The 25,730-nt window shown below is 46.2% G+C and overlaps 2 protein-coding genes across 2 annotated transcripts in view; both read right to left on the reverse strand.

The window, feature by feature from the left end:
• Nucleotides 1-12,521, reverse strand: part of osbp2b (oxysterol binding protein 2b) — a gene marked incomplete at its 5' end in the record, with an annotated part of 39,466 nt that extends 26,945 nt beyond the window's left edge. Inside the window, 2 exons of the mRNA XM_083674102.1 lie at nt 5,802-6,010; nt 12,253-12,521. Coding sequence (XP_083530228.1) covers nt 5,802-6,010; nt 12,253-12,521 — 478 coding nt within the window. The remainder of the gene's footprint in view (nt 1-5,801; nt 6,011-12,252) is intronic.
• Nucleotides 12,522-15,398: 2,877 nt separating this feature from the next.
• Nucleotides 15,399-24,969, reverse strand: rasl10a (RAS-like, family 10, member A; the record flags this gene model as incomplete). Its single annotated transcript, XM_083672957.1, has 3 exons — nt 15,399-15,669; nt 18,326-18,450; nt 24,754-24,969. 3 exons carry the CDS (start codon nt 24,967-24,969, stop codon nt 15,399-15,401), a joined length of 612 nt encoding a protein of 203 aa, XP_083529083.1.
• Between the last annotated feature and the right edge of the window lie 761 nt (nt 24,970-25,730).

Below are 25,730 nucleotides of genomic sequence, written 5' to 3' on the forward strand. Positions count from 1 at the left end.
TAATCCCAGTACAGCAAAACCGCACACAATACCAGCAGTGTAGTGTGTTCTGGAACGTCACATCGCCTTCACAAAGTACAGCCATTGTGCCTTGACAGTTTTTTTAGTGATTAACATAGTTTACTACGGACCCATAAAACTGAGACTGGTTGGTGTAATTGAGTGACTGATATATGCAGCACACTACACACACACACACACACACACACACTGGGAGAACAGTGTCAGACTCACCCTACCCTAACGCACTTCAGTGTCAAATGTAACAGGAACAGAGAGAGCGATGCAGTGTCTTGTCTTTAGCGCTCCAGACTTCTGCCTGCGTGACATGGAAGGGGAGGGACTGAAACGGCATCCGTCCAGTCCAGGCTGTTCTTTCCCCTGGAGAGGGGTGGGGGGCATCTAAAGACCATTCAAAACACTTGTGCTAAAGATCTGGGACACTGCCTGCCCTGTCTCCTGTGAATGGGATCAAATGAGAGAGAGAGACAGAGAGAGAGAGACAGAGAGAGGAAGACAGAGAGAGAAAAAACAAGGGACAATGAGAAAGATATGGAAAGAAGGAGAGGGAAAGAGGGAAGTATGTGAGAGAATGTAAGTGGGAGGAAAACAGAGAGCGAGAGAATGATGGGAGTGGGAAACTAGAGTGGAGAGAGAGAGAGAGAAGGGGTGAGAGGGGGGATTGTTAGTGGGATAGAGAGAAAGGAGAGAGAGGAGGTATAGGAGAGAAAGACTGATCTGTTGGCATGGCGGTGAAGTGGGCGGCATTTCATGGGCCCTGGAGTTCTCTGCTGTTCATCTCGGGAATTTGTGAGTTCAAAAAGGTCAGACTCAGTATGTGACAGTAGAGCTTCAAACTCACAGAGAGGCACCCTCCTGAGAGTACAGATGCCAGCAGAGACAGCCAAGTCCAGAGATAGAGAGGGGGGAGAGAGAGAGAGAGAGAGAGAGGAGAGAGAAAAAAGGTGACAGAGAAATGTGAGAGAGAAAGGAGTGAAGGTAGAATACGTAATACAGGCAGTTCAGTTCACTATTCCAGCAGGCAAAGCATAGTGCGATAGGCCGACACATGACCAAGGACATGGAGGCGATGGGATGGGGGTTATGAGCTGCCCTCCTCTCACAGGGACAGAACAGCAACTGGCTGAGTAGGAGAGGGAGAGGGAGAGGGTAGTGAGACAGGGAGTGGAAGAGGACAAATACGTATCCTGTTGGGTAAGGTTGTTTCATGTTAGTACAGTATCAGAGTAACTGGACTTGATCTCAAAGGTTTCTCTGAGGAGTAAGGGATGTTTGTCTCTCCTCTCCTCTCCTCTCCTCTCCTCCCCTCCCCTCCCCTCCCCTCCCCTAGGACAGGCTTTGTTCAGCTTCATTAGAGACTTGGGGCTTGCGCTTCAAACCAGCCTGTGTTTGTCTGCCCAAGCTTGCACATCCAGGACAAAACCAACAAGACAAAACACAGACACACTCATGCATGAACACGACATACAAACTGACTGACTAACAGAAAAAACACATCCCCCCCCCCCCCCCCCCCCCCCATTTTCAGGTCATTCTAGAGCACATTGGAATGTGAGCACTTAAAATGCTAAGAAATAGCGGTGCAAATGGTTCAAAATAGCAAACAACAAATTTACACAAGCAAGGTCAGTGTACAACACCTAACAGAACCCAAACATGAATAAATGGATGAACTAGAGCATCTTTAATGTCAGAATCATGAGAGATTGGGAATACTAACAGCAACCTGTGTCCAAACATAGCCAATGTGAGCAGAGAGAGCAGGATCGACTCACCCTTACCTCAACTACTCCACAACAAACCAACCAGAAGGGAGACACAGCCCACTAAAACACACACACGCACACGCACACGGACACCCCCCGATACTTTCAACTACCCCTCACCTCTGAGCAAAAGATGAATGGAGAAAAAGCTCTGTACTTACTCACAGGGGTAAATGTGCCTGTTCTTGCCTCTGCCTTGCTCCCAGTCCAGTCCGTAGAAGAGAGGAATTCTTTAGGAATGGGAAGAGGTATGGAGCATGAGTTGGAAAAAGCAGAAGAAGGTCATTCCATTCAGGACTGAACCCTTCTGAATGAAAAGCACAGTAAATAGCTTACTGAGAGAGAGAGAGAGAGGGGGGGGGGGGAGAGAGAGAGAGAGAGAGAGAGAGGGGGAGAGAGAGAGAGGGTGGAAGAGTGAGAGAGGAACACAGAGCCAGCAAGAGAACGAGCGAGGGAGTGAGCGAGCAAGGGAGAGAGAGTGAAAGAGCGAGTGTGGGGAAAGAAAGCAAGGGAGACAGCCGGCAAAAGGAGCAAGAGGGAGAGGAGAAAGCGACGGAGCGGGAGCGAGAGAGAGAGGGTGGGGTGAAGCAGAAGGAAGCAGTGAAACATGCTCCAAGAGACATTCCTAATCAATCCCCACACTGGTATGTTGTATGTTTCAGTACCATGGACAGAGAATCACCCTCCGTGACCCACTCAGCCTCCACAGAGAGTGGGTGGGTGGGTGGGTGGGGTGGGGTGGGGGGAGAGGATGAAAGCAGAGGAAAGGTGACAGATGAGAGCGTGTGAGGAAATTGTGTGGCGGATGGAAAAGGTGCATCCTATTCCTCGGTGACCACCGTTAGGGGGGAGAGGAAACAAACAGGCGTGGCCTAGAGCTGAGGCCAGTGTAGCGTAGTCAGAGCGGGCGCACGCGCAGACACGCACACGCACACATCACATATAGAAGAGTTCACTCACAGGCTCATCAACATATGGATGCATGGCTTTAACTGTGAGCTAAAAAGGCTGGTCACAGGCTGAGCAGGTCAGACATGGATGGAAAGCTTGTGGTGTTGTGTTGTGTCTCTTTCTCTGTGTGTGTGTGTGTCTCTCTCTCTCTCTCCTCTCTCTCACCCCACCTGAGCTAATCGATTAGCTCCTCCATTAGTCTGATTCACTGTCTGAAGAGCTGATAGGAGCTGCATGGAGAGGCCCCTCCCTGGCCAGGAGCTGCTTTGATGTCCACACAACACCGCTCTAAATGTCCCTTCATTTACACTGGAAGACAATTTTCCTTAGGTACCTATTGCAGCGCAATTTCTTTTCAATTTGTATTTCAGCTGGTTAACTACTTCAACTACAAGTTACACATTTTCTTGCTAGCCTACATTTATAAAGGTCATTTATCATCAAACTATAAACAAAAAGTAGGAAAACACACCGACAGAGGTGGTGGCAAAGGGGAAACAATGCCACCTGGTGGCCATTTGAATAGGCTGCACACACAGCGAACAGTATTAGCCATAATGTACAGAGGGCAATGAAGGTCCTGGGAATTAATGCTGTTCAACCATAAAAACACTGCTTCTTATCATGAATAAATAATATGTATGGATGTGAGCAAGTCTGTCACTAATTACAAATGAATCAAGTGAAGGGGAATTGACTTTCTCACACAGGAGCTGCGGTCAGTCTTTTTCCTGTTCGAGGCTTATTGTTCAAAGGTGGACCATGGACCAAATACTGACAGAGACACACAGTACAGGACGGAGGCTGTGGAGCGCAGTCTTAAAAATATACTGCTGCTCTGAGGAGAAATGGGACCAAAATAAACAGGGAAAACAGCCGGTGCTGAGAACAAGGCACAACAACCAGTCACTGTGAGGAAGAGTTTTATCGTCTCCATATCGACGTGAGACGTGACCTACATTTCCTCCACCTCCCTCAGGAGATCAATAAGAGGTGGAGATGAGGTGACAGCCGTGCTTCTGAACTGGGAGACGGAGGGAGGTGGTGGGGGAAATGATATACGCAATACAATGTGACAAAACACTGTCACCAGGCATGTCTTAAATCTGCTGTTGATGAAGAGTTCTCTCTCTCATGTGGCAAAACTTAAATCAGACACATTTCTCAATCCACTCAATTCAATTCCACACAGTGAGTTACGGTACTGTGAAAACATGCTGTGTGTTCCTCTCCTCAGGTGTTGGATGGAGATCTGCCTCCCACTCCGATATCAAGAGACATGAGCAGTACTCTACGGTTGACACCAGAGGCAATCTCAAGCACATTATGAAGAAATCAGCCATCAGCCAAATCATCAGCCAAATACGGGAGTCTATCAAACAAACAGAGAACTCATTTGCCTTATTTGTAGCCTAACATAAGCTACTGAAGCTACTAAACCCAACCAGAACAGACACTGGTTAGTGAGTCAAACTAGTCAGAAGCACAATCAACTTTAGAGTTACGGCTGACTCTGTCGGGAGGCAGGAGAAACAAAGATGTGTCATCTGAGTGTTCGCCCACAGGCTGAGAGCAGAGGAGAGCAGAGGAGAGGAGAGGCATACTCACAGAGAGCTGAGAAAAAGGTTTGGGCCTACAGTATTCAATAGCCAGCTAATTGTGACTCTGATCAGATCAGTCAGTATGGCCCGAATTTACAGTAGCGATAAAAAAATAAAAAAAAAGAAAGAACAGTGATCTCTGTTTAAAGATCTAGCTTTAACATCTGTTTGAGTCCTCGACCACTCATGCCCACCCAAGTTGTTGACATGATATACCCATCGTACCATCGCTCTTCTGGTCCTATCAGTCTCTCCTCCTATTGTGTCCTAATGAATCAGCAATGATCCAGACCAACTCCATTCTCTGTGAGCTCCAGCCCAGTGTGTCTGTCAGCCACCTGGCTCTCCGCCCCTGCTAGGATAATGAGTCCACCAGGGGAGCACTGGTGTGGTGTCCACTCCCCACCCACACAGAGGTCAGAGAGACATGAGAGATGGCTCAATTACCAGGCCTGGGACAGAGGGGACCTAACACCCACACACTCGACACACAGTCAGATGTGGGTCTGTCTGAGCACGCACGCACGCACTCTCGTCTCTGCACATAGACTCAAGTAGGGCCTAACGTTGCTTTAACACACACCACACAGACAAAGCCTTTCTGATAACCACTTTAATGTAAGTGGTGAGTTGAGCTAGATTCACATTCTCTCACTCCCTCACACTAAATTTAGGGAGCTGTCTTTTAAATGGAGGCCAGGGGAAATATATAGCAGCATGTCTCTTAGAGGGGACACTGTGTACTGCAGACCGGACCAGAGCAGGCAGGGTTTGGGCTGTTGCCAGGGTGAAACGTGAAGAAGAAAGGCCCTCCCAGGCTTTTCCCACAGCCTTTTGACCACAGACACCAATCAGAACCTACAAGAATGAGCCCCTTTGGAAAGGAGAGAGTTCTGTTGTCAAGAGTCTGAATGAACGGCTGGGTCTCATGGTAACGGTAGCATACAGTAGTCTGTGTCCGACCTGGCTGGGGGGGACCACACTGCCCTCTTCTGACCATGTCGAAGACCTAGTGTAGCAGGGTTTTCTAGAAAGAGTGTTGAGTGAAACGTCAGCTATGCTGAGCCACAAATGCCGGGGGAGACCAGAGGCCGTATTAAAAATAAAGCTGGACTGGGCACAGTGACATAGTGAACATGCTGAAACACGATGTGACACACTTTTTACCTCATGGGCATTTGTACAACCAAACAACCATACCTTTAGGCAAGACACACAATATGCAACGCCTCAGTACACTCTGACAGCAGATATGCAACCGGCCACTCCTTCCTCTCCTGTATCTATTACACTTTTGTTTAGCCAGGTAAGTCATTGGGAACAAATCTATGGCAACAACGGCCTAAATCAAGGATCCACTGCCATAGGTTTTTACCAGACAGACATTTCAAAATTTGCAGCAGAAAATGAGTACTCTTCCATCAAGGTGTACTCCGTTAATCCAGCGCACGGCTGCTCTTACCGGACTGATCGTTCATCATGCGGATGGCTTTGGCCTTGGCCAGCTCCAACGCCGTGACCCATCTTTGGCGCTCCACCTCTGTGCTGGCCTTCAGGTGGTAGGTGCGGCCGCCGCTGCTCAGGACAATGTTGCAGGCGTCCTCAGTGTCGATGTGCGCAGTAGCCAGGTTGATGGTGCCGCGACACGTATGAGCCATCTCTGCCTGTGTCCTGTAGGGGGACACGGACACACACAGACACAGAGACAGAGACAGAGACAGAGGACGCAGACACAAACACACAGGAGCTGATTAGTGGTTAAATACTGTATCAGCAAGGTGACTGGTCTGACGACTAGTGCTTAACTGTGCTCAGGGTATGAAGTCACCCACACGTAGCCTCTCTAAAACCACTCATAAAACACTGTGGCCTATTTGAGACGTGGGATGTGGTTTGGTGATGGGTCAGGTACAGGGAACAGTAGAAGGAGGTCGTTTGCTGTGTCCTACTGTAGCAGAAGCTGAAGCAGGGCAGCAGGACGGAGGCAAGACCAGAGTCAAGGACAGAGACAGAACAGCCATGCAATGGGGAAGTTAGAAGGTAGTAGTTTTAAATTAATATAACAGTCAAGAGCCGTCCTTAGATTACTTCAGACCATTATCCAGTGTAAGAGGTGGGCACACACAAACATAGGCTACACACTCACCAGTACACGTGTGGACACACAGAAGAGCTTGAATGTCTGTTTCATCAATCACTTAACATATTCTTGTTGCTGTTCTGTGTGTGTGTGTGTGTGTGTGTGTGTGTGTGTGTGTGTGTGTGTGTGTGTGTGTGCGGGTATACCAGGAGTCAGGACCTAGTGTTGCACATTCAGTGGGCCACAGAATGCTAGATAACAAGGCTATTGTGTGGCTCCAAGCCTCCATAGTAGACAAAACCAAACAATGAATAACAACAGCGAGGACAAAGAGAGAACACAGAGTGAGGTTGTGAGAAAGAGACAGAGAGAGAGAGAGAGAGACAAAGACAGAGAGAGAGCGAGCAAGAGAGAGAAATACAGAAAGAAGGGGGGGGGGGAAGAGTCAAAATGACTAGAGACCAACTGGTTTCCTTCATCAAAGTATGAGCTAACGACAGCTCCGCCTCTGGCCTATTGTCAGAAAACAAAAGTAAAAAAAATTATAAAATAAAATAAAAAATCCTTAAAATACTCAGAATGACCTGAGGTAACTGTCATTAAAGAGAGGAGACACAAACATCTAATGTTCAGCCAATTAGTTTAAGCTGATGGTAATGTGTTTCTCAGAGTAGCCTAAGTCCTTAGTGAATCCTCCTCCGCATGGCTCCCCCCCGTCCGTCTCTGAGGGCAGGCTTGTGTGCAGGAGTTAAGTCACAGCTCACTTTATACACAGTCCAATAGGGAAGATCTCAATGACTCACAGAACAACAAAAGCCATATCCATAGGGCAGAAGGCTGATGGTGTGTGTTAGAAAGAGAAAGAGAAATACAAAGAGAGAAGGAGAGAGTGCTTGTGTTGTGTGCTTGCATGCACACATTTTTCCAAATCCCAGACATAAGTTATTGAGTATCCATTACAGCTTCCTAGTGAAATGTCAGATCTCTGACCTCCTGTCACAGTAAGAACAACAAAGGTCAAGCATCCTGTGTGTGTGTGTGTGTGTGTGTGTGTGTCATCATACATCCTCATTGACCCCCTTTCCTCACAGTCAGGACTTGCTGTCACCCAGCACTACTCTGCCAATCACACCAGCACAACTACATATTCAGCACAGAGCAGCAGGACACGCACGGACACATTAGCAGGCTAATTTCCAGAAATAACACACTCTGTTGTGCTCAATAGTGTACTAGGGGCTGTCCTGAAATGGCCAGACTTCCAAGAACTCAATGAGCTGCCTGGTGTGAGGTTGAAAAAGTTGAGCCAGGACAGTGCTTAGTTTCCAAGGCCAGTTGGATGGGAGTGTGAGTGTGTGTATGTGTATGTGTATGTGTGTGTGTTTGTATAAGGCCTGCCACACCAGTGGCCTGACACATCGGTCTAAGCCAGGATTGGCCAGCCACAGCCTGAGGTGACAGAGGAGCAGGGGGGGCTGGAGGAGAGGGTCCACTAGGGTTGGGGTGGTGGGATGGACAGACAAACGGACAGTGGGGGGACCCGAAGCCAACACACGATTTAGCTCAGAGCAGAGTCTGACTCTAAGCTCTAGCCTCAGTCAGGACCACGTCTGTCTCACTGCTCATTCTGGTACGTAGGGCATAGGGAAAGACCATCCTGAACAAGCACTTTTGGGATGCAATTCTTAACATGGCTCCTCGTACTGACTTGGGCAACTGAAGTAGGAGGAACACAACCATGCGAGGCCACGGTGAGAGAAGGGTTCCTCCACAGCCCAGCTCCAGCTAGCCGAGCGCCGGCCCCAACTGGGTCACGCAACTGTGAGTGAGGCGATGAGTAAGATGAGATCCATGCTGATCCCTCTGGTCAGTGGGGAGGCAAGGCCATGCAAGGGCCCGGGAATCACAGCCAAGGAAAGCAAAAGCTGAGAAAGAGAGATAAGGACGGAAGAGCAGGGGGAGGGAGCCTGAAAGAGAGGGAGGAGGAGAGTGAGGGATAGAGAGCGAGAGTGGGAGGGGGAGATAGTGAGGGAGTTCGGCATGTTTTGCTGTGCTGATGGGAGCATTACTGTGGGATTTTACCTGTCGTTCCCCTGAGCACACATCCTCACAAAACACAAATCCACCGATCTGGGGCGTGTAATGAAACAGAACAGCAGCATGATCTCAACACACAGAGGAGAGGAGATTGCTGCAGGCATGAGCAGAACACACAGGACACACAGAGACGGGCCATAAAGGAACACCCAGCATGGGAATAAAGATAGAAACATACATCACAGGCATATCACAGAGTACACAGAGAGAGAGCACGAGATAAAAGAGAAAAGAAAACACTCAGTGCCTTAGGATAGGGAAACATAAATGAAACCATGAGACAAAGCAAGCAAACCAGGGCAAAGATACTGTGGAACGTACTGTATGAGATGACCTGCTGAGAGAGAGTGAGACAGAGGATATCACTAAAGGCTGCCAATTGTCTCTATTCTACAGTCTTTCTCTCATGTCTCTCTCTCTCCCGCTCGCTCACACACAGTGCTGAGTCCAAGGAGGAGCCCATTAATGTGATTAGATCCCAACTTCCCTCCGCTCCTCTCCCCCTCCCCAGCCCCATCTTGTGTCCAAGGCTCCGAGCCCAGGGCTGAGTAGGCCTTACCCTCCAGCTGAGTTGTGTGTGTGCTCACAACTCTTCTTTCCCTACCTTAGCCAAGGACAGAGTGTACCAGCGGGACAAAAACCTGACTCTCAGAGAGTTATGATGCAGGACCGCCACTAATTCAGTTACTGTCTCAAACCCTAGTTACCCCGGTCTCAGACCCTGGGGCAGCAGAACGAGAGCATTTAAACGGGAGTGTATAAGAAGCAGTGATACCAGGGCTCTCATAGGGCTCAAGACTTTAATGCACTGTAATCTTTACTAAAGCGCTCAGGATTTCCTCTCAGAGGTGAGTAAGCGGTGCTGAGAGCATTAGAGCTGTAAGGAAAAGTCAATTAAGAAATTAAGAATAAAAAAGAGGTAGAGGAGAGGAGAGAAAAGACCTTGTCACACATTCCAGCAAGATAATCCTTCATATGTGCAGTGTAAAGGGCCTCTCTAAGTGAAAAATTGAAAATAGAAAACAGGAAAGGGGGGATTGTGAAGCAGGAGGCTGACGTGGAGTAAAAGACAGACGCAGAGATGCAGTGTCAGAGCAAAACAGGAGTCAATGGAGCAAGTGCAACGTTGCATCTCCATGAAGTCCATTACATTTTAACTGGCTCAAGTGCTGAGTATGTCAGCTCTGCTGCAGATAGCAGATTAGAGTCTACTACTGCCCTTTGACTGCCTAAGCCTAAGTATCCGCTTCTCCAATCAAGCCTGACTTCTCCTACAGTAGTCCCTATAAAAATAACTTGGCCTGGGAACTGAGGTTCTCATTGGGGTCAAATGTCCGGGGTCAGTCGCTATCAACTCACACCTTCAGGCATAAATAAAAGACTGGCTTTTGGGGGGCGCTTAGTGGCGTAGCACACTAATGCGCTTACCATGTAATCGCAAGGTTCCTGGTTCGATTCCGACCCTAGACCTATCTTGCATGTCATCCCTCCTCTCTCTCCCATCCTTCCTGTCAATCTCTACTGTCTCTATCCCAATAAAAGCAGAAATGCCCTAAAAACATATTTCATTTTTTTTTTAAAAGATTGGCTTTTGAAAACAGCAACCAAATAGATTGCAAAGCATACACCAACTGATTGATGCATGCTGTGATGCATGGAATCTGAGCCATTTGGGCTAAACTAGCATCCGTTCATGATGGCATTTAATCAGTGCTGGAATATTATACTACTGTACACAAACATGTCATACTTTGGAGTGATTTAATCATAACACAAACAATAAAAAATACAGACTGCTGTAGATGGAGTGGATGTTTCTCTTCTAGTCAATAGGCGTAAGGCACAACTTGTCCAGCAGTTCAGTAAGCATCACTCTAAACCAGAGCGTGACACACAGCTGTAAGCTACAGTACTGTAACATTGACACAGAGCAACACTTTGCTCTTTAATCATGATGAAAAGGGGGGAGGGGGATGTGTGGAGAGTAGAACAGTGTATATGTAGCAGATATAGTAGGCCTAATACTGATACACACATCGACTCTTCCTCAGTACTGCTGTGACAAATGAGGTTTTATAATCAAAGTGTGACATAGTTGGGAAAACCTCTAAAGGTGAGGAGAAATTGTCAGGCTAGGGTTACGGGTTTAATTTTTAACCCACTTAAAAATTCTGATAGACCCAAGCAGACAAATGCAGGCACACACAAAAGCTCCAGGCAGACACACACAGAGGTCTGCCAAGCAGAGAGGAGGAGGGGAGGGGGCATTACTCAGGCTCTCCTTTGTGGGAACGTGTGCGGTCCACTGCCTCAGTGCTCAGATGTCGACAGGCTACCTTTCCATCAGGGACAGCAGTCACCTTCCAACATAATGGACTATTAATAGAGGGGAGAGGACAGGGTTCTTTCCTTTCACCATCAGCACAAACAAGAATGGGACTTTGGCTCCCCTGTCTCAGTTTCCACTAACCCCTCACTAGCAAAAGGACAACAAGGCTCTTTGTGCGCAAAGGTGTGGTAGTAGTGTGGTGTATCCTATAGCATGGCATGTGATGGGTTTGGTATGAGAGAAACAGACAGGTGGGCTAGCTGACAGAAATGAGTCTGTAAATCTAACAAGCAGTGTTTTGGCATTTTGCCCTCCAAATAAGTCATGCACATTTTCCTGGAGAGGACTGTGTGTTCTAACACACTTGCAAAGCTACTGCAAAATAGTTTTCAGCCGTAGAAAATATTTATTACTGAAATTACATTGAAGGCTGTGTCATATATTTTCATTCATTAATTGTGGCTTTATGACATGAGCCGTCTCTGCCATTTGCCAAAACTTGTTGACACGAAACATCAGCTGAGTGGCTTAATAAGCCTAAGCTGGTTTCAGGATCCTTTCATTAGCAGCCAATGTCAAACATTTTTACCATGATGCTGCGGATGGCACCATTTGCAGAACTCAAAGGAAGAGTCCTACATTCTGTCACGAACCAATTAATTAAGCACAGAAAACCGAGTTGGGTCTTGTGAACAACTGTTGTTACATGTGATCCCCCAGCCTCCTCTTCCATTGTCTCTACTGATCATAAAGTTACCCTGAGGAAACATGACTCCTATTCAGGAAGCACCTGAGCCACAGGTGTTATTAGTATAGCACACAGGTGGCACCTGTCTTTGCAGTCACAGTGGAGATAATAATACTGTTGTGGATGTTGCTGCTCAAAAGCAAATGCACTCATCCACACACAGGAAGGGTCAGATGGGTGTGGGTACTACTAGGCAAGGTTGGTAAGCTGACTCACCTGCTGGCTAGACAATTGTTTTGCAGTATCTGACTAGCTCACCTATGCATCTGACACGTTTAGCTACAGTACACAAAACTGGTTATCCAGTTATAGATATCTCGCCAGCTGGTGTCAGTCACATTCATTTTGACAGCTTCTGAGGTTTGTCAAGAAGTTGTCGCTAGCTGCACAGCCAGTAGTGACATCAAGTGTGTGTTTGACAGAGACTTGCAAGACCACACAGGAAAATGCAAGCCGATAGTCCTGTGTTGGTACTGTACGTGCTTTGCTACATCACATGTCAGGAAAGACAGTACAAGCAAACTGACAGGTTAGCTAGCTAACATTAGCATGCTTACTTTCAACACTCATCTCCAGTGTCACATCAATGGCTGGCTAGCTAGCTAGCAGACATGGTCGTTTATTTGGATCAGACTGTGCATTAGTGTCTGCATAATTACCTGTAATATGACAGAAGTCCATTGCTGAGGACAAACCATCGGCGTTGATACCCTTTCAAATAGTTAGTCCATTTAAAAAGCCATCCTTTATAAGTATCCGACCCCGGTGCTGGGGCCCCGGCAGCAGAATTGGACGCCGAGCCCTTCCCCTGGTCGCTCATTCTCCGCTCCGACGTACGTCGTTGGGGTGTGCAGGATAAACAGGGGACCGCAGAAAGGATTGACACTATCCGACCGGAGCCACCACAGAGAGCGGTCGCTCTCCCCATGCACTCACCGCCGACGAGTGAACTCGACGGGGGAGGGTCCGGGACTAGAGCGAGATAAACACTACGCACCCCTTTCACATGACGCTGGAAACTGGAGGAACGATGAAAACTGATGCGAAGGAGGAACACTCTTCCATGTGACGTTTCTATGAGGAATTCCTTATCGACATTGCTAGGCATGTGACAGGGCTGCTGAATTTTAATATGGAAAATATCAAAAGCTAAGACGTTCTCCTTGATTTAGCTGGCATAAAGAAACCCTGACTGGGATTCACTCAATCGAACACGCATTACCGGTACGCTCTTTTCCCATGGTCAAAGAAAATAGAATAGTTTTGAGTACTGTAGCCACAATAGCCCCAGTAGCCCATGCCTACTCTAAATTAATATAGGCCATCAAATTATATGATGACAAGATGCGCAACTTCTGGCACGTGCCTCCATCATTTCCATGCAGCTCCCATCAGCTGCCTCATTGTAAACAAGCACACCGAAATCATTGTTCTTGCGGGTTCGATTGAATTCCAGCATTTTGTTTAACGTTATTATCAATTATCAACATTTTCATACTCACTAATTCTCCTCATGATTGGCCTACTCACCACATACCAGAATCTAATTAAACAGATGATGACATAGCAAATTAGGGAGCAAAAGATAATATATTTTTCAAAAGCTGAATACATTTTATGGGCTGTGCCGGATAATAACGACAATCTATTAACACACGGTGGCGATATTGTCACATTGTAGCGGTGAGAGTCGGTGTGTATAGTGCACATACAACCAATGGATGATAAATACTGACAGAGAAAGATCATTGTTCACAAATGTATTTAATTTATCCAGTGTCAAAAACAAAACATCTAACACCTACTAGTAAAAATACATACTAGTGAATTCTGATAGAAAAATTAGCCCTTTTTATTTTGGAACACATCGTGCGCGCGCACACACACACGCACGCACGCACGCACGCACGCACACTCCCATTTTAAACTTAAATGGATTGACACTCATGCTACAGACCATTGCTCTCTAGTGATTCAATCCGGATGCTACATATCAGCTCACCTTTTGCGGCCAATCCTGATATAAGGCTACAACTCTACGCTTTCTAGTAAAATTGAACCTATGCCTACACATGCAGCTTTTGAGGTGCACACATACACACACAGCACATAGCTGCTCCTGGTAGTTTCTGATAATCATTTTGTACAAGTAAATAAAATACAATAACTTGAATAACACATAATCACACAAGTGCAATTAAACCCTGACCTGCTGGCTTGGCCAACAAAAGCATGCAAATCAATGATGCACTCTTTCATATACTCTACTGTAGTACTAATTTTCAGTGCAAACAATGTCACAGGGTGTCTGAGTTGGTATATGAAAAATTCACAATTTAATTTCACCACATTCTCAACATTAGAAATAACTCGCAGACACTGATCAGAAATACCATAGTACTCTCTGTTTCACTCAAGGGATGTGTGCATGTGTGTGTTTCGGTAGAGGAGTAATTAGGCTATGTGCATGTTTTTCCCCTTGAGTGTGGTTTGAATGCTTGTTTTGAATTTACAAGGAAGGATTTTTATGCACTTAATGTTAGAGATAGCTGGTTTTATTGCGCCACTCTTTGTAACACAGCATCTGCCTCTTTCTTCTTCCTTTACTGTTCCCCATCTCTCAATTTCTTGACCAATGACCTACTCTGGACGTCATTGTGTGCTTATGCATTTCAATATCACCAAGTACCTCCTTTCCCCGTCCTACGGTATATTGTCACTGCCTCTTACACTGTGCTTCTGCCTCTTTAGGGTGGTATAGCCAATCTACATCTAGTCTCTGCAGCTACCAGGGAGCTCTGGATTTAATGTATTCATCAGAAACACAGACAGGGAAAGAGGGGAGGGAGCGGATTAAAGTCCTTCATCAAGATAGAAACTGCAGTGTTTTTCTGCTGCAAGAGAACCACAATAGCATTATACAAGAAGAGAGACTGGAGCTTTAAACCAACACCGAAGCACAAGACAATGCTTACAGTAAACTAAGACACATCCCAGAAATACAATTGTTACAATTTAGGGTGGATTGTGTTGATTATGTCATCTGAAGGGATTTTTGGATGCAGCTACTGTACGACTAAAAGAGGATGAGCACAGGGTTATCTGACCTCAAACATTATTAGACCAAAATGAAATATAGGCAGATAAACCTGTCTTGTTTATTTGTCTAAATTTACCACTCCCTCCCTTAGTACGTTTAGTGAGTGGTTTAGTCATTATGATGTAGTGATTTCAAGTGTGACAGGACACATGTACCTTACTTTACATGACACTTAACATTTTCAAAAAGGAAGACTTCACGAAATTGCATTCTCTGGACTGTCATGAATACTGTACAGATCAATTTATATCAGTATTAGTGATACCACTGTCCACTACACGCACAGCTCCCACACTGTCAAATCCCTATTGAACCCAATGGACTATCACTAGCCATTGCCATGTGATCTAGGGAGCACAACGTCACACCTAAAGTGAGAGTTGATGTGTAAGTAACCTTTAACCAGAGCTGTGTATCCATTGTTAGTCCCTCTCCTCCTTCCTCTTCCTACCCTCTCTCAATAGGAACATCTGACAATTTGGGGGATGTGTGAGATGATAAGTGTACAGGGCTAAAAGCCAGTGTCCTACAGCCCAGGAGTCAAATAAAATAAACCTCATATGAAAATCAGCTCAGTAAAGCAGGAGGCCTCAGTGTGTTTTCCAGCCATTTAGATAGAAGTCCTCTGATCCATACATCCCCACACTCCCCCTTAGGTCAGGCTCTTATGGGGCTGACATAGGCCAGAGGGGGGAGCTCGCTGGGTCACATGACAGTGCAGCGGTTTCTCTGCAGCGCCCCCTGCAGACGAATGGAGGTGTGGTTCTGGCGCATGCCTCGCGACACAGCGATGCCCAGCAGCTCTTTGAAGAGTAGAACCACATGCCAGTTGAACTTGGCAGAGCATTCCACGTAGCCACACTTCCAGGTCTTCTTCACCAGCACTGAGACGGCCCTGCGAGGGGTGAAGCGCTGGCGCTGCAGGTCCCTCTTACTGCCAACCACCAGAATGGGCACCTCACTACTGCTGCCCTCCCTACAGGGGCAGGTAGAGGGATGGAGAGACCGAGGGAAGACAGAGAGAGGGGTGCAAGAAATGGAGAGATGGGAAGGAAAAGATGGAGTTGCAATCAAACAGGCATATTGGGATTACAAACAAACACAGAGCAACAATCCTAAATCTAATCAAAATCACATAAACCCAATTCTCCACACAAACCCAGGGGATATACGAATGTAAAGGTGACTGCATAGAGATGAAGAGTCTTCTAGTAGAATTTAAATCCACCTTCTTTCAGTGGTCATATGTGTGTGTGTAGGTGTGTGTGGTGTGTGTGTGTGAAAAAGATTTGTGTGAGGATTGCTACAAGATGTGTGTGTTGGCTTTTGTAGTGGCTATGGTGAGCTGCAATGTATCCTCACATGTGTGTGTGTGTGTGTGTGTGTGTGTGTGTGTGAGTAAATGCCACTATAGAGTGTGATATGTATGTGTGTTTCCTCTGCCTGGTTTGGAGGCGTGTGGGGGTGGATCAGAGCTTTAGGGCCCTGGGGGCCTCCCTCCATACTCTGTATCGACGGAGACTAAATATGGAGGGAATGTTTCTCACAGCACATTGGATTGTGGAGATGTGTGGCAGCCTGAGGGCTGGGATAAAGCTGTGATGACTCAAGTGAAGCTGACATTAAGACTATTGTCTAATTATTAACTATAAATAAGCTAAGACCTTGCTTCCAGCTTTAATTGCTTCAGCTTTGCATGTTCTGTGGCAAAAATGATGTGATGGATGAAGGAATATAGACAGCAAACAAACAGTCCCTCTTTCCCTAACATGCAAATACCTTTTACATTTTGATAATACATGATTTATACATGCAAATACACACAACAGAAACCCTGTTATTATCTTAACCCTAACTCTAAACATAAAGACAAGGTTAACAACACTGAAGCACCTTCAGTACCATGAATGTTCAATTGTCTTCGGAATGCCTTCTGTTGAGATAAACCCTGACAGAAATTAGGTAATTTCTTGTGGCTTTTAGAAGTACAGGTTGTGGAGTTATGAAAAAGCATCCCAATAATCCTTTCACAATAGGTATTTGTGTAGGTACTGTAAGCTGGCATCTGCACAGGCAATTGACAGATGTGAGAAAAATATGCTCTCATATAACCACTCAGGCCTGAAGGTCTCAGGGGGGAGCAGTTTAGACGGAAGGATTTGTGTGTGTGTGTGTGTGTGTGTGTGTGTGTGGGTGTGTGTGTGTGTGTGTGTGTGTGTGTGTGTGTGTGTGTGTGTGTGTGTGTGTGTGTGTGTGTGTGTGTGTGTGTGTGTGTGTGTGTGTGCCCGTGTGGTGTGTGAGTGTGTGTGGGTGTGTGAGAGAGAGAGAGAGAGAGTGCGTGTGTTGTCAGAGTCTTCATCATATCAAAGGCAGCTAGGGGCTTTTGGGCAACAGAACAAGAGAACTGACAAGGCAGGCAGGATTATTCTGGGTGAGGAAGGTTGTTTGTGGGTGTGAGAATGTTTGCAGTAGATGAGGATTGTGTAGATAGTGGAGTGTGTGTGTGTGTTTGTGTTTTTGTGTTTGTTTGTGCTTGTGTGTGTGTGTTTGTGTGTGTGTGTGTGTGTAGGTGTGGGTTGGGTGAGCAGCAGAAGAAAGACACAACCAATTCCTCTTTGGCCTGCTGACATCCCGCCCTTCAAACCCACACAAATTCCAAAAACCTACGTGTGGGTGTCATCTCCCCCATTATTCAGATTTATTCAACAGGCAACTCATCCATCCATCCCTCTATCTCCCCCATCACATCTGTCTGCCTTCCTCCCTCTCATCCCTCTTGCCTTTCTATCTGTCTCTCCCATCTCACTCCATCATGTCCCTCTCTCACCCTCCTTTTCTCTCCATTCAGAGGTTATCTCCACGTTATATCCCCCTCTGCTGTAGACACAACATGTTCTGGCATGGGCTTTACACAGACAGCTGTGCCAGAGCCCAGACAGTGACCCAGAGAGCGAACTCAGAGCAGACCCAGCCTGCTACACCTGGAGCCTGGGAGGCACATGTGTGGAGGAGAAGGCGCACTGCAGTCCAAGGCCAGTCACGTCACTCAGCAGCAGAGGTGAATCTCTTTAGAGCTCAGCAGATGAGGACCACTCATTTTGCCTATCAATATGCAAATGTATGCAGGTGCAGCAATGACAGGACAGGAGATGTCTTTTGTCCTTTTACATCAGAATGGGCCAGTGCAGTACTCGCCTGGTAACTCGCCCATCAATGCCAGAATCAAATGTCACCTCATTACTGAACTGTCAAAATATCAGGGAGGGGGATTGTCCCAAATGCAATGTGGGCTATCAGTCACTGTCACAGAGATTGAATGTGTGAAAGTACAAATGTGTGGCACTGTGTGATTGCATGCTGTCATTGATGGGGTCACTCTGAGATGTCTGCACACAGCAATGGGAGCAAATAAGCTTGGTGTTAATGTTGACACATGACTGCAGGTCTACTGAGGGTAGACCTGCAGTCTACCCTCAGTAGACCTGCCCCCTGAGGGTGTGTTACCAGACCTGCCCTCTGAGGGTGTGTTACCAGACCTGCCCTCTGAGGGTGTGTTACCAGACCTGCCCTCTGAGGGTGTGTTACCAGACCTGCCCTCTGAGGGTGTGTTACCAGACTGGGCCGTGCCCTACCTGTGCTCCACTATCTGCTGCCGGATCATCTTGACGTATTCAAAGCTCTCCACACAGCAGATGTCATATACCAGGATGTAGGCATTGGCATTGCGTACTCCTCTGCAGCGCAGGTCCAGCCACTCCTACCAGGGAGAGAGAGAGAGAGAGAGAGAGAGAGAGAGAGAGAGAGAGAGAGAGAGAGAGAGAGGAACATGTGGGCACAGTGTACTGTATGACACAAATACTGTACACCTCTAATACACAACAGTACACAATAAGAAATGGGAATGAGAGTGAAAACAGCTGTTCGTTTAGCTGAGTTGACAAGTAAGACAGATATTTATAAAGTAGTTATAGAGACAAGCACCTCTCTAGACCAAGATTGAATCCTCCAATGGCAAGCTCTGCTTCTACAACCTCCCCCTGAATGGTGAGGCATTTGAGGAAAGGCTTTATGTTTCTAGCTACTACAGTATAAGGAGACCTTGACTTGAGCAGTGGTACTGTAGCTATGATGATACTAAATAATTCAAGAGATCTCAGGATGTTTTGCTCTCTTCTTACGCCACTTTTCCTAGAATAAAGTTTTAGGATAAGAAAGACAGCACTGCTTTAGAGAGTCAGACAACCCTGGAGTAAACCAGACTGAAGTCATAAAACATGCTGTTTGCCTTATGCATAATGCAAGCTGCGCTCTGAACACACGTGGCCCAGGGACAGAGGAAGAGCTCTCTGGCATAGCAGGGAAAAGGGCATTCTCCTGTCAAGCCAAACACTAGGAACATGCTGGACCTGCATCACTACACTCTCCAGCCTTGTTACACATGCTGATGGGGGAAAACAGCAGCAAGCTAGTAATGATTTGCTAACAATAATTAAAACACGCAGGGCGATTGGAGACATTTGCTATGGCCAGTGAGACAATTGCTTCAAGCATGACACAGTGACCTGACCCCACCCCTCCCCCGCCGCCCCTCCCCCCCGCCCCCTCTGCCGTCGTCTGTCTCTCTCTTTCTCTCTCTCTCTCTCTCCCTCCCTGTCACCAGCTCTACATGTGTGAGCTGAATCTATAAGTGTTTTTGCTCGCTGAGGAGGCTGGGGGAAAGTGAAAGAGAGGGGGAGGGAGAGAGACATGGGAGGGGGGGGGGGGGGGGGTTCTCTCAGAGAGGCACAAATTAAAGAGCATCAGGGGAAGGGAAGAGCGATAGACAAGCAGGATGTGTGAACATAACCCTTGGCTGGGACCCAACCACACTCCCAGCCAGGGCGTGTACCCCAGTGCTGGGCGAGGTGGCTCTCTGACATCCCTCATTATTTATCCACCTCAAACCCAGCTTACAAAACCTGACCGTGACAAATCAATAAGGCAAGGCGTCTGAATGTCACTGCATGAACGAGTATTAACAGAATACCACTGGCTGAGTGATGGAACCTGAATGGATCCAATCTCCAGATTGAGAGAGGATCCTCTGTACATAAAAAAACATTGTTTTATAGCTTAGTCTTAAGTCGAAAACAGTGAGTCTGCCAATGTGTCATTTTGGTTGGGAACCTGAGGCAGCAGTAGGTAGGAATATGAGCACAGATGATGATCAATGTAAACTCTAATGATGACAATGGTAACGTGTCCATGTCGACAGGGAATAATTGCCTTCATCTAATTTAGAGGGATCTGCGGCACCAGTGTGTTTGTGTTTGGTTGTGTGAAGGAGACAAGAGAGAGAGAGTCTCACACACACTGTAGGCAGAGAGATAATGAGGGCGATCAGGCATGGAGACAAACACTGTGGCACTGAGATCATTATACACAAAGGTGGGACAGAGTGGGAGAGTGAGGAGGAGGAGAGGGAGAGCAAGTGAGAAAGAAAAAATAATGGTCAAAACGAGCATGTGTAGAAATTCTATACATTTCTGCTCCTTTAATTTCTCTCTCTCACCACAGACTGATTAAATGGTATTTCAGGGGGGTGGGAGGAGAGGAGAGAGATCATCAGCATTCCTCTCTTCTCTTTCTCCAACTAGGTTTTCTTCCCTCCCACTGTACTCCCCCCACCCCCTTACCAATTCCCATGTCCTTGTAAATGCTACATCTTCTTATTGTCAAAGTTCCACAGTACAGTGCTCCCAATGACCTGTGTGTGTGTGTGTGTGTGTGTGTGTGTGTGTGTGTGTGTGTGTGTGTGTGTGTGTGTGTGTGTGTGTGTGTGTGTGTGTGTGTTGTGTGTCTTTGTGTACTGTAGGTTTGTTTTGACTTATGTATAAGTACTGTAGAGGACATGGCCTATGCATTATAATGCATTCATCATTCATTCAATAAAAATAATCAGTTTATCTACCATACCAATTTCTAGTGCAATATGCTTAATAAATTGTTAAATAAAAATAAAAAGTTGTGTTAAAACTAACGCTATGAACTGGATCCCTTGTCATCCTTGATTCAGGATTTGGCCATGGTAGACATTGTGTGGTATACATAGTCACATCCCTCCATGCACTTTGGATGCACTCCCATCTCACTCTATGTGGGCTAAAAATAGAGCCTTGCATCCTCAACTCATATCTCTTTGTCATCAAAGGCTTCCTTTGAATGTGGAGGTGGAGCTCTGTACACAGGAACGATAGCAACACCATAGCTTGTAAACTCAATCTACCGCCTTCTCACACCTTAAAGAGGTGTAGGAGAACAAAAGAGAGAGAGAAAAGGAGAGTGGAGCAAAGGTTTAAAGGTAGAGGCGTAGAACAATAATAATAGCACCTGAAATAGATTAATGCGTAAATGTGTGTGCGTGAAGTGCCAGTATGTCTTCCAGTTGGCCCTTTGAAACCTTTGTTAAAAAGAGCATCCCACCCCTCTCCCTTCAAGTGCCAAGCAGAGCAGGTTTCCTTGGAAACACATGTCCTCAGTCATTGTTTACCAGGCTATGATGAAGCTGACACAAAGTGGGGACACTGCTGACAATGATAGAAGGGTAAATGGTGATGGATCGATACCCATATCCAACAGTGGGAAACAGGGCCATGAAGGGCAATGGATAATGGTAAGAGACATCTCTCCCAATGCCCATAAACCATCTTCTGTCCTTTGGGATTGAGCGTCTCATGATCTATTGATGTAATACACCAGGGAAACACGTGTTACACCTGTGAATGTGTGCAGGGTTTTTTAACATTGGGGTTACACTGGGTGTTGAGGTGGCATTGATCCTGGAATCTCTCGCACGCACGCACGCACGCACACACGCACGCACGCACGCACGCACGCACGGACGCACGCACACACACACACACACACACACACACACACACACACACAGGTGGGAAGGACACAGACATACAGCCAAGAGAACACATAAATAAAGACAGAAAGAAAGAGTTCCACCTGATGCAATGTATAATAAAGATAAGATAAGATAAAGGTATGCAAACAGGGGAACAGAGAACAGAGACAGAGAACATCATGTAGAGGGAGGGAGCACATCATGCGTGGGAGGCAGTCATGGTGATACATTATCAGAAGAACGAAAAAAGAACTGGAAACAAATCCTGAAATGGATCCACAGTCAGGCTTACGTCCATCTGTCATCGCATCCTATCGACAAACTGTGACAGATGCTCTCCTCATGAAAACAGCAACACATTAACACAGACAGCCACACCGCTAGCTAATACATGATTATTTCTATCAGAATCCCAGACTAATGGAATGGCGTCTGCCCTCCCTCCCTAAGAGACCAAAACCAGCACATCCTCAGAGTGATGGAAGAGGGCTAAAAGTACCACAGAACAACAAGGTTATTTACAAGTAGAGTGCTAGACTTTAACCAAAACCAGCTACATTGCATTAGCATGGAGGTGTACAGTAGTGACTCAGATCCACATCCTACTGTACTCCTCAGGTATCATACAGGAGAGGTGAAAGGTCATTTAGTAAACCCTACTTTTCATGGTGCCCATTAAACTCCCTGTAACCTCTCTAATAGCCTGCAGCAGCTTTGCTCTCATGTCTATTAGTCTGTTATTCCCTCCAGTCCGTCTGCAGGCCACTGCACTTTAATCCAATCAGCTAGAAATAAAAGTTCATTTCAATCAGGTTCCTCTATGTGTTCTGGTGCTGCTCCAGTCCCTCTCTGTCCTGTAACTCTGACCCAGGGTCTCTCTCTCTCTGCAGAACAGCCCAAGGCAGGAGCCTGCTGCTGGGTTATTAAATATGGAAGGACAGAGGCGCTCTCTCTCTGTGGGGAGACGAGGGATGCCTCACCACTCCTGTCACAGCTAGTAGAGGATCACCAGCCACGGTCGGTCAGAGCCCAGCCTGCAGACCACACAGGACAGGAGACAGGCTAGGGCTCCTCTCTCAGCCATCCCACAGGAAATGAGCACCATCAATCTGTCTGATAAAAGTGCTCTTGTTACAGTGAAATAATGCTTTTCTCTAGTTATACCTTAGAGAAAGAGCTGGCTGAGATACTCTTGTCTGATTGAACTCTTGCCTGACAAATCTGTGAAAATAAGATTTCTATTAGTAATGTGTGAAATAAAGCAAAAACACACGCGCACCTCTTATAATGTGTTCCATTCAGTCTTCTCCCTGCTCTTGACACTTGCCAGACTGTACTCTAATGGCGGTTAAGCACCATTTAGCAGAATAAAGAGCAAACTAAATCAGATTGTGTTCAGGCCCTCTGCGGATGGTAGACAATAATACACACTGCGGAGTGCAGACCTCTTAACACATTCTAAGAGATTGCTGTCATATGCACATTTTTGTTATTTGTCCTGGACACTACTAGAATCCTTAATTTGCGGCTGGTCTCCAGGCTCTGCAGTGTGGGATCACTGCAGCCTGCTCATCTGGGTGTTTACACTGTGTTTACAGAGTATACAGTGCATACCCACTTCAGGAGGCCTCTTGTTCAGCTGCACTATCTCCTCTCCATGGCCTGATCTTATTTTCTCAGTGGCAGCTCCCCTGTGTAGATAGACACAGTTGTTGCTTTGGAGGTGATGCCATTCCCTCAGCAAATAACAAAAAGCCTGGCAACTATCAGCAGCATCAGTGATTTTCAGGAAACGGCTCCATAGTGACCTTGGAGATTCCCATCTAGACAGCCTCACAGCTGCTCTAGACAGGTGGTAATGGAGAGGCTTTCTTAACACCAGTAAGAAGGTCAAAAGAGGTGTGGAATGTGCTGTTGCTATTCAGTAATACATACACACACACACACACACACACACACACACACACACACACACACACACACACACACACACACACACACACTAAAATGTCAGTAAAAGAAAACTCTTGAGAACCACTTCTCTTGCCAGGGGCTTAACACTAAGGTCACTAAGAACAGCTCCACTCCACAATCTTTACTTTAGAGTGTCTGAAGGCAGGCTACAAACATACTCCTCTAGGCTTCCTGTGGTTTAAAGGTAAGAACATTACAAATAATAGTGGAACAGTCTGGGCTGTAATAGTAACATTCGATTCCCATCCCATTTATTTTACTATGATTCATCACTGACTTGAACTAATGATAAGCATGAACTGTGTCAATGAATAAAGCAGCAGTGTGTTACCATTTCCCATCAGTTCAGTGGGGATGTGTAATTATACTGCCTGCAACACAACTGACTTGAAGGATATTAAGTTGCTTTGAATCAGGAGACCAGATTCAACAAAGCCAAATAATTATGAGTTCTATTTTCTGATTAGACCACAAAGCACTCCCCTGGGGCCAGTCAGGAACCAGGCCTGGACTACATCCACCTGCCCTGGGACTGGGTACTGTAGCTGTGTGCGCTGAGATAGGGGATCTCAGCAGAGGCAAATGGCCAATAATTACTTACTTATGGAGTTGCAATTTGGTAGAGGTAGAACACATACAGCAATTCAATGTTACATAAACACCCTTCTTGCCTGAGGGTGGTCATTCTATAATGGAATGGAGGCCAGTAAGAGAGAGGGAAAGAGGGAAAGAGGGAACGAGAGAGAGAGAGAGAGAGAGAGAGAGATTAACTAGAGTTTTTAAACGCCAAAGTATAAGCTTGCAGAGGCTCAAGTCATAAATCAGGTCTCCATAGCAACTACTCTTATAAGGGGTATCGAATAGAGAGAAAACAATCTAATGGATGTCTTCACTTTGAGGGATTCAATGCGCGCGCATCACCGTGCATATATAGATAGAATGTGGCTGCGCGAACTATTCTTGAGTCGAATTATTTTATGTTGGAGTAAACTGTGTTAGTGAAATTCTAGTCTACGTGATTGTGGACGTGTGAACATCTATGAAAACCTATGAAAGGGTCAAGATAAAGACAACATGCTTTGCGCATATGAAATCATACAATGATGTGCATTTTGAAATGCAATAACGTATTTTCTTGCCGAGTTGACCATTTCGAAACCAAAACATAAAGTCATAGAAAGTTTCTATCCTTACCTGGCTTGAACTGGACGGGAAAGACGAAATTGGCGGGATATCCAAAATCTTCAGGTCGTACATGTTACCGTTTAAAATGACAGAGGGTCTGTACACATATCTAGTTCTGGTAGGAGTGTAAACCTCTGAGAAGTCATTATAAATAAATTGACGAATTATCGAAGTTTTCCCTACTCCGGGAGCACCGATAACAGCGATACTTAGCGTCTCCACCATTCCTGGAACATCAGTACCATGGACAGCTACCACAAACCTATTTGCAAACCGTCAGACAGTCGATCTTTTATGGCCACAGCCTATATTGCTGCTATAGGGTAGCCTACGCTGAAATGTTGCAGCGGATCTAAAGACTACTCTTTTACCTCAAACACTTTTTTCACTGCTGCAAACTAAAATTGTCAATTACTTAGACCGGATAAAGGTTGTTGTTAGTCGAGCTCTAAGTCATCCGTGCGTCTTCAATGTTCATTTTGCTGTTATCCATCTCTCTCGTCGAAAGGAAAACATTCCATGAATTTTGCTACTAGTCCCAAGAAAATCAATCACTCCATCATTCAATACAGGGGAGGGGATTTTCGCGACGTCTCCGCATTCCATAGGGAGAGGGAGAAACTCTGTTCGCTAATCTTCTGAGGACATCCCCCCGCGCTTTCGTCCCCTATGAGGGAGCGCAAAGTCCGTCCTCGTAATTTCCTCATGGACATCATCTCAGTCACTGTATAACTTGTCTATATGCAAACGATCCCATTCTTGTTTTTCTGATGGATCTCTCAGTGTCTACAATTATTATATCCGAACCTTATCACCAGCCGATGCACCAATACGACGGATAGCCTAACCTCTCCAAAGCTTTGGACGCACACTAATCCACCAGCTCCGTACCGTTATATTCCCACGTGTTCTCGAATGAGCATTATCTGCTCTTTACGATGACAGAAATCATATCTTCTACTAATGATTCAGGTGAGATCCCAAAA

Source organism: Argentina silus (genome assembly GCF_951799395.1).
Source record: "Argentina silus genome assembly, chromosome: 7".
Taxonomy (NCBI): domain Eukaryota; kingdom Metazoa; phylum Chordata; class Actinopteri; order Argentiniformes; family Argentinidae; genus Argentina; species Argentina silus.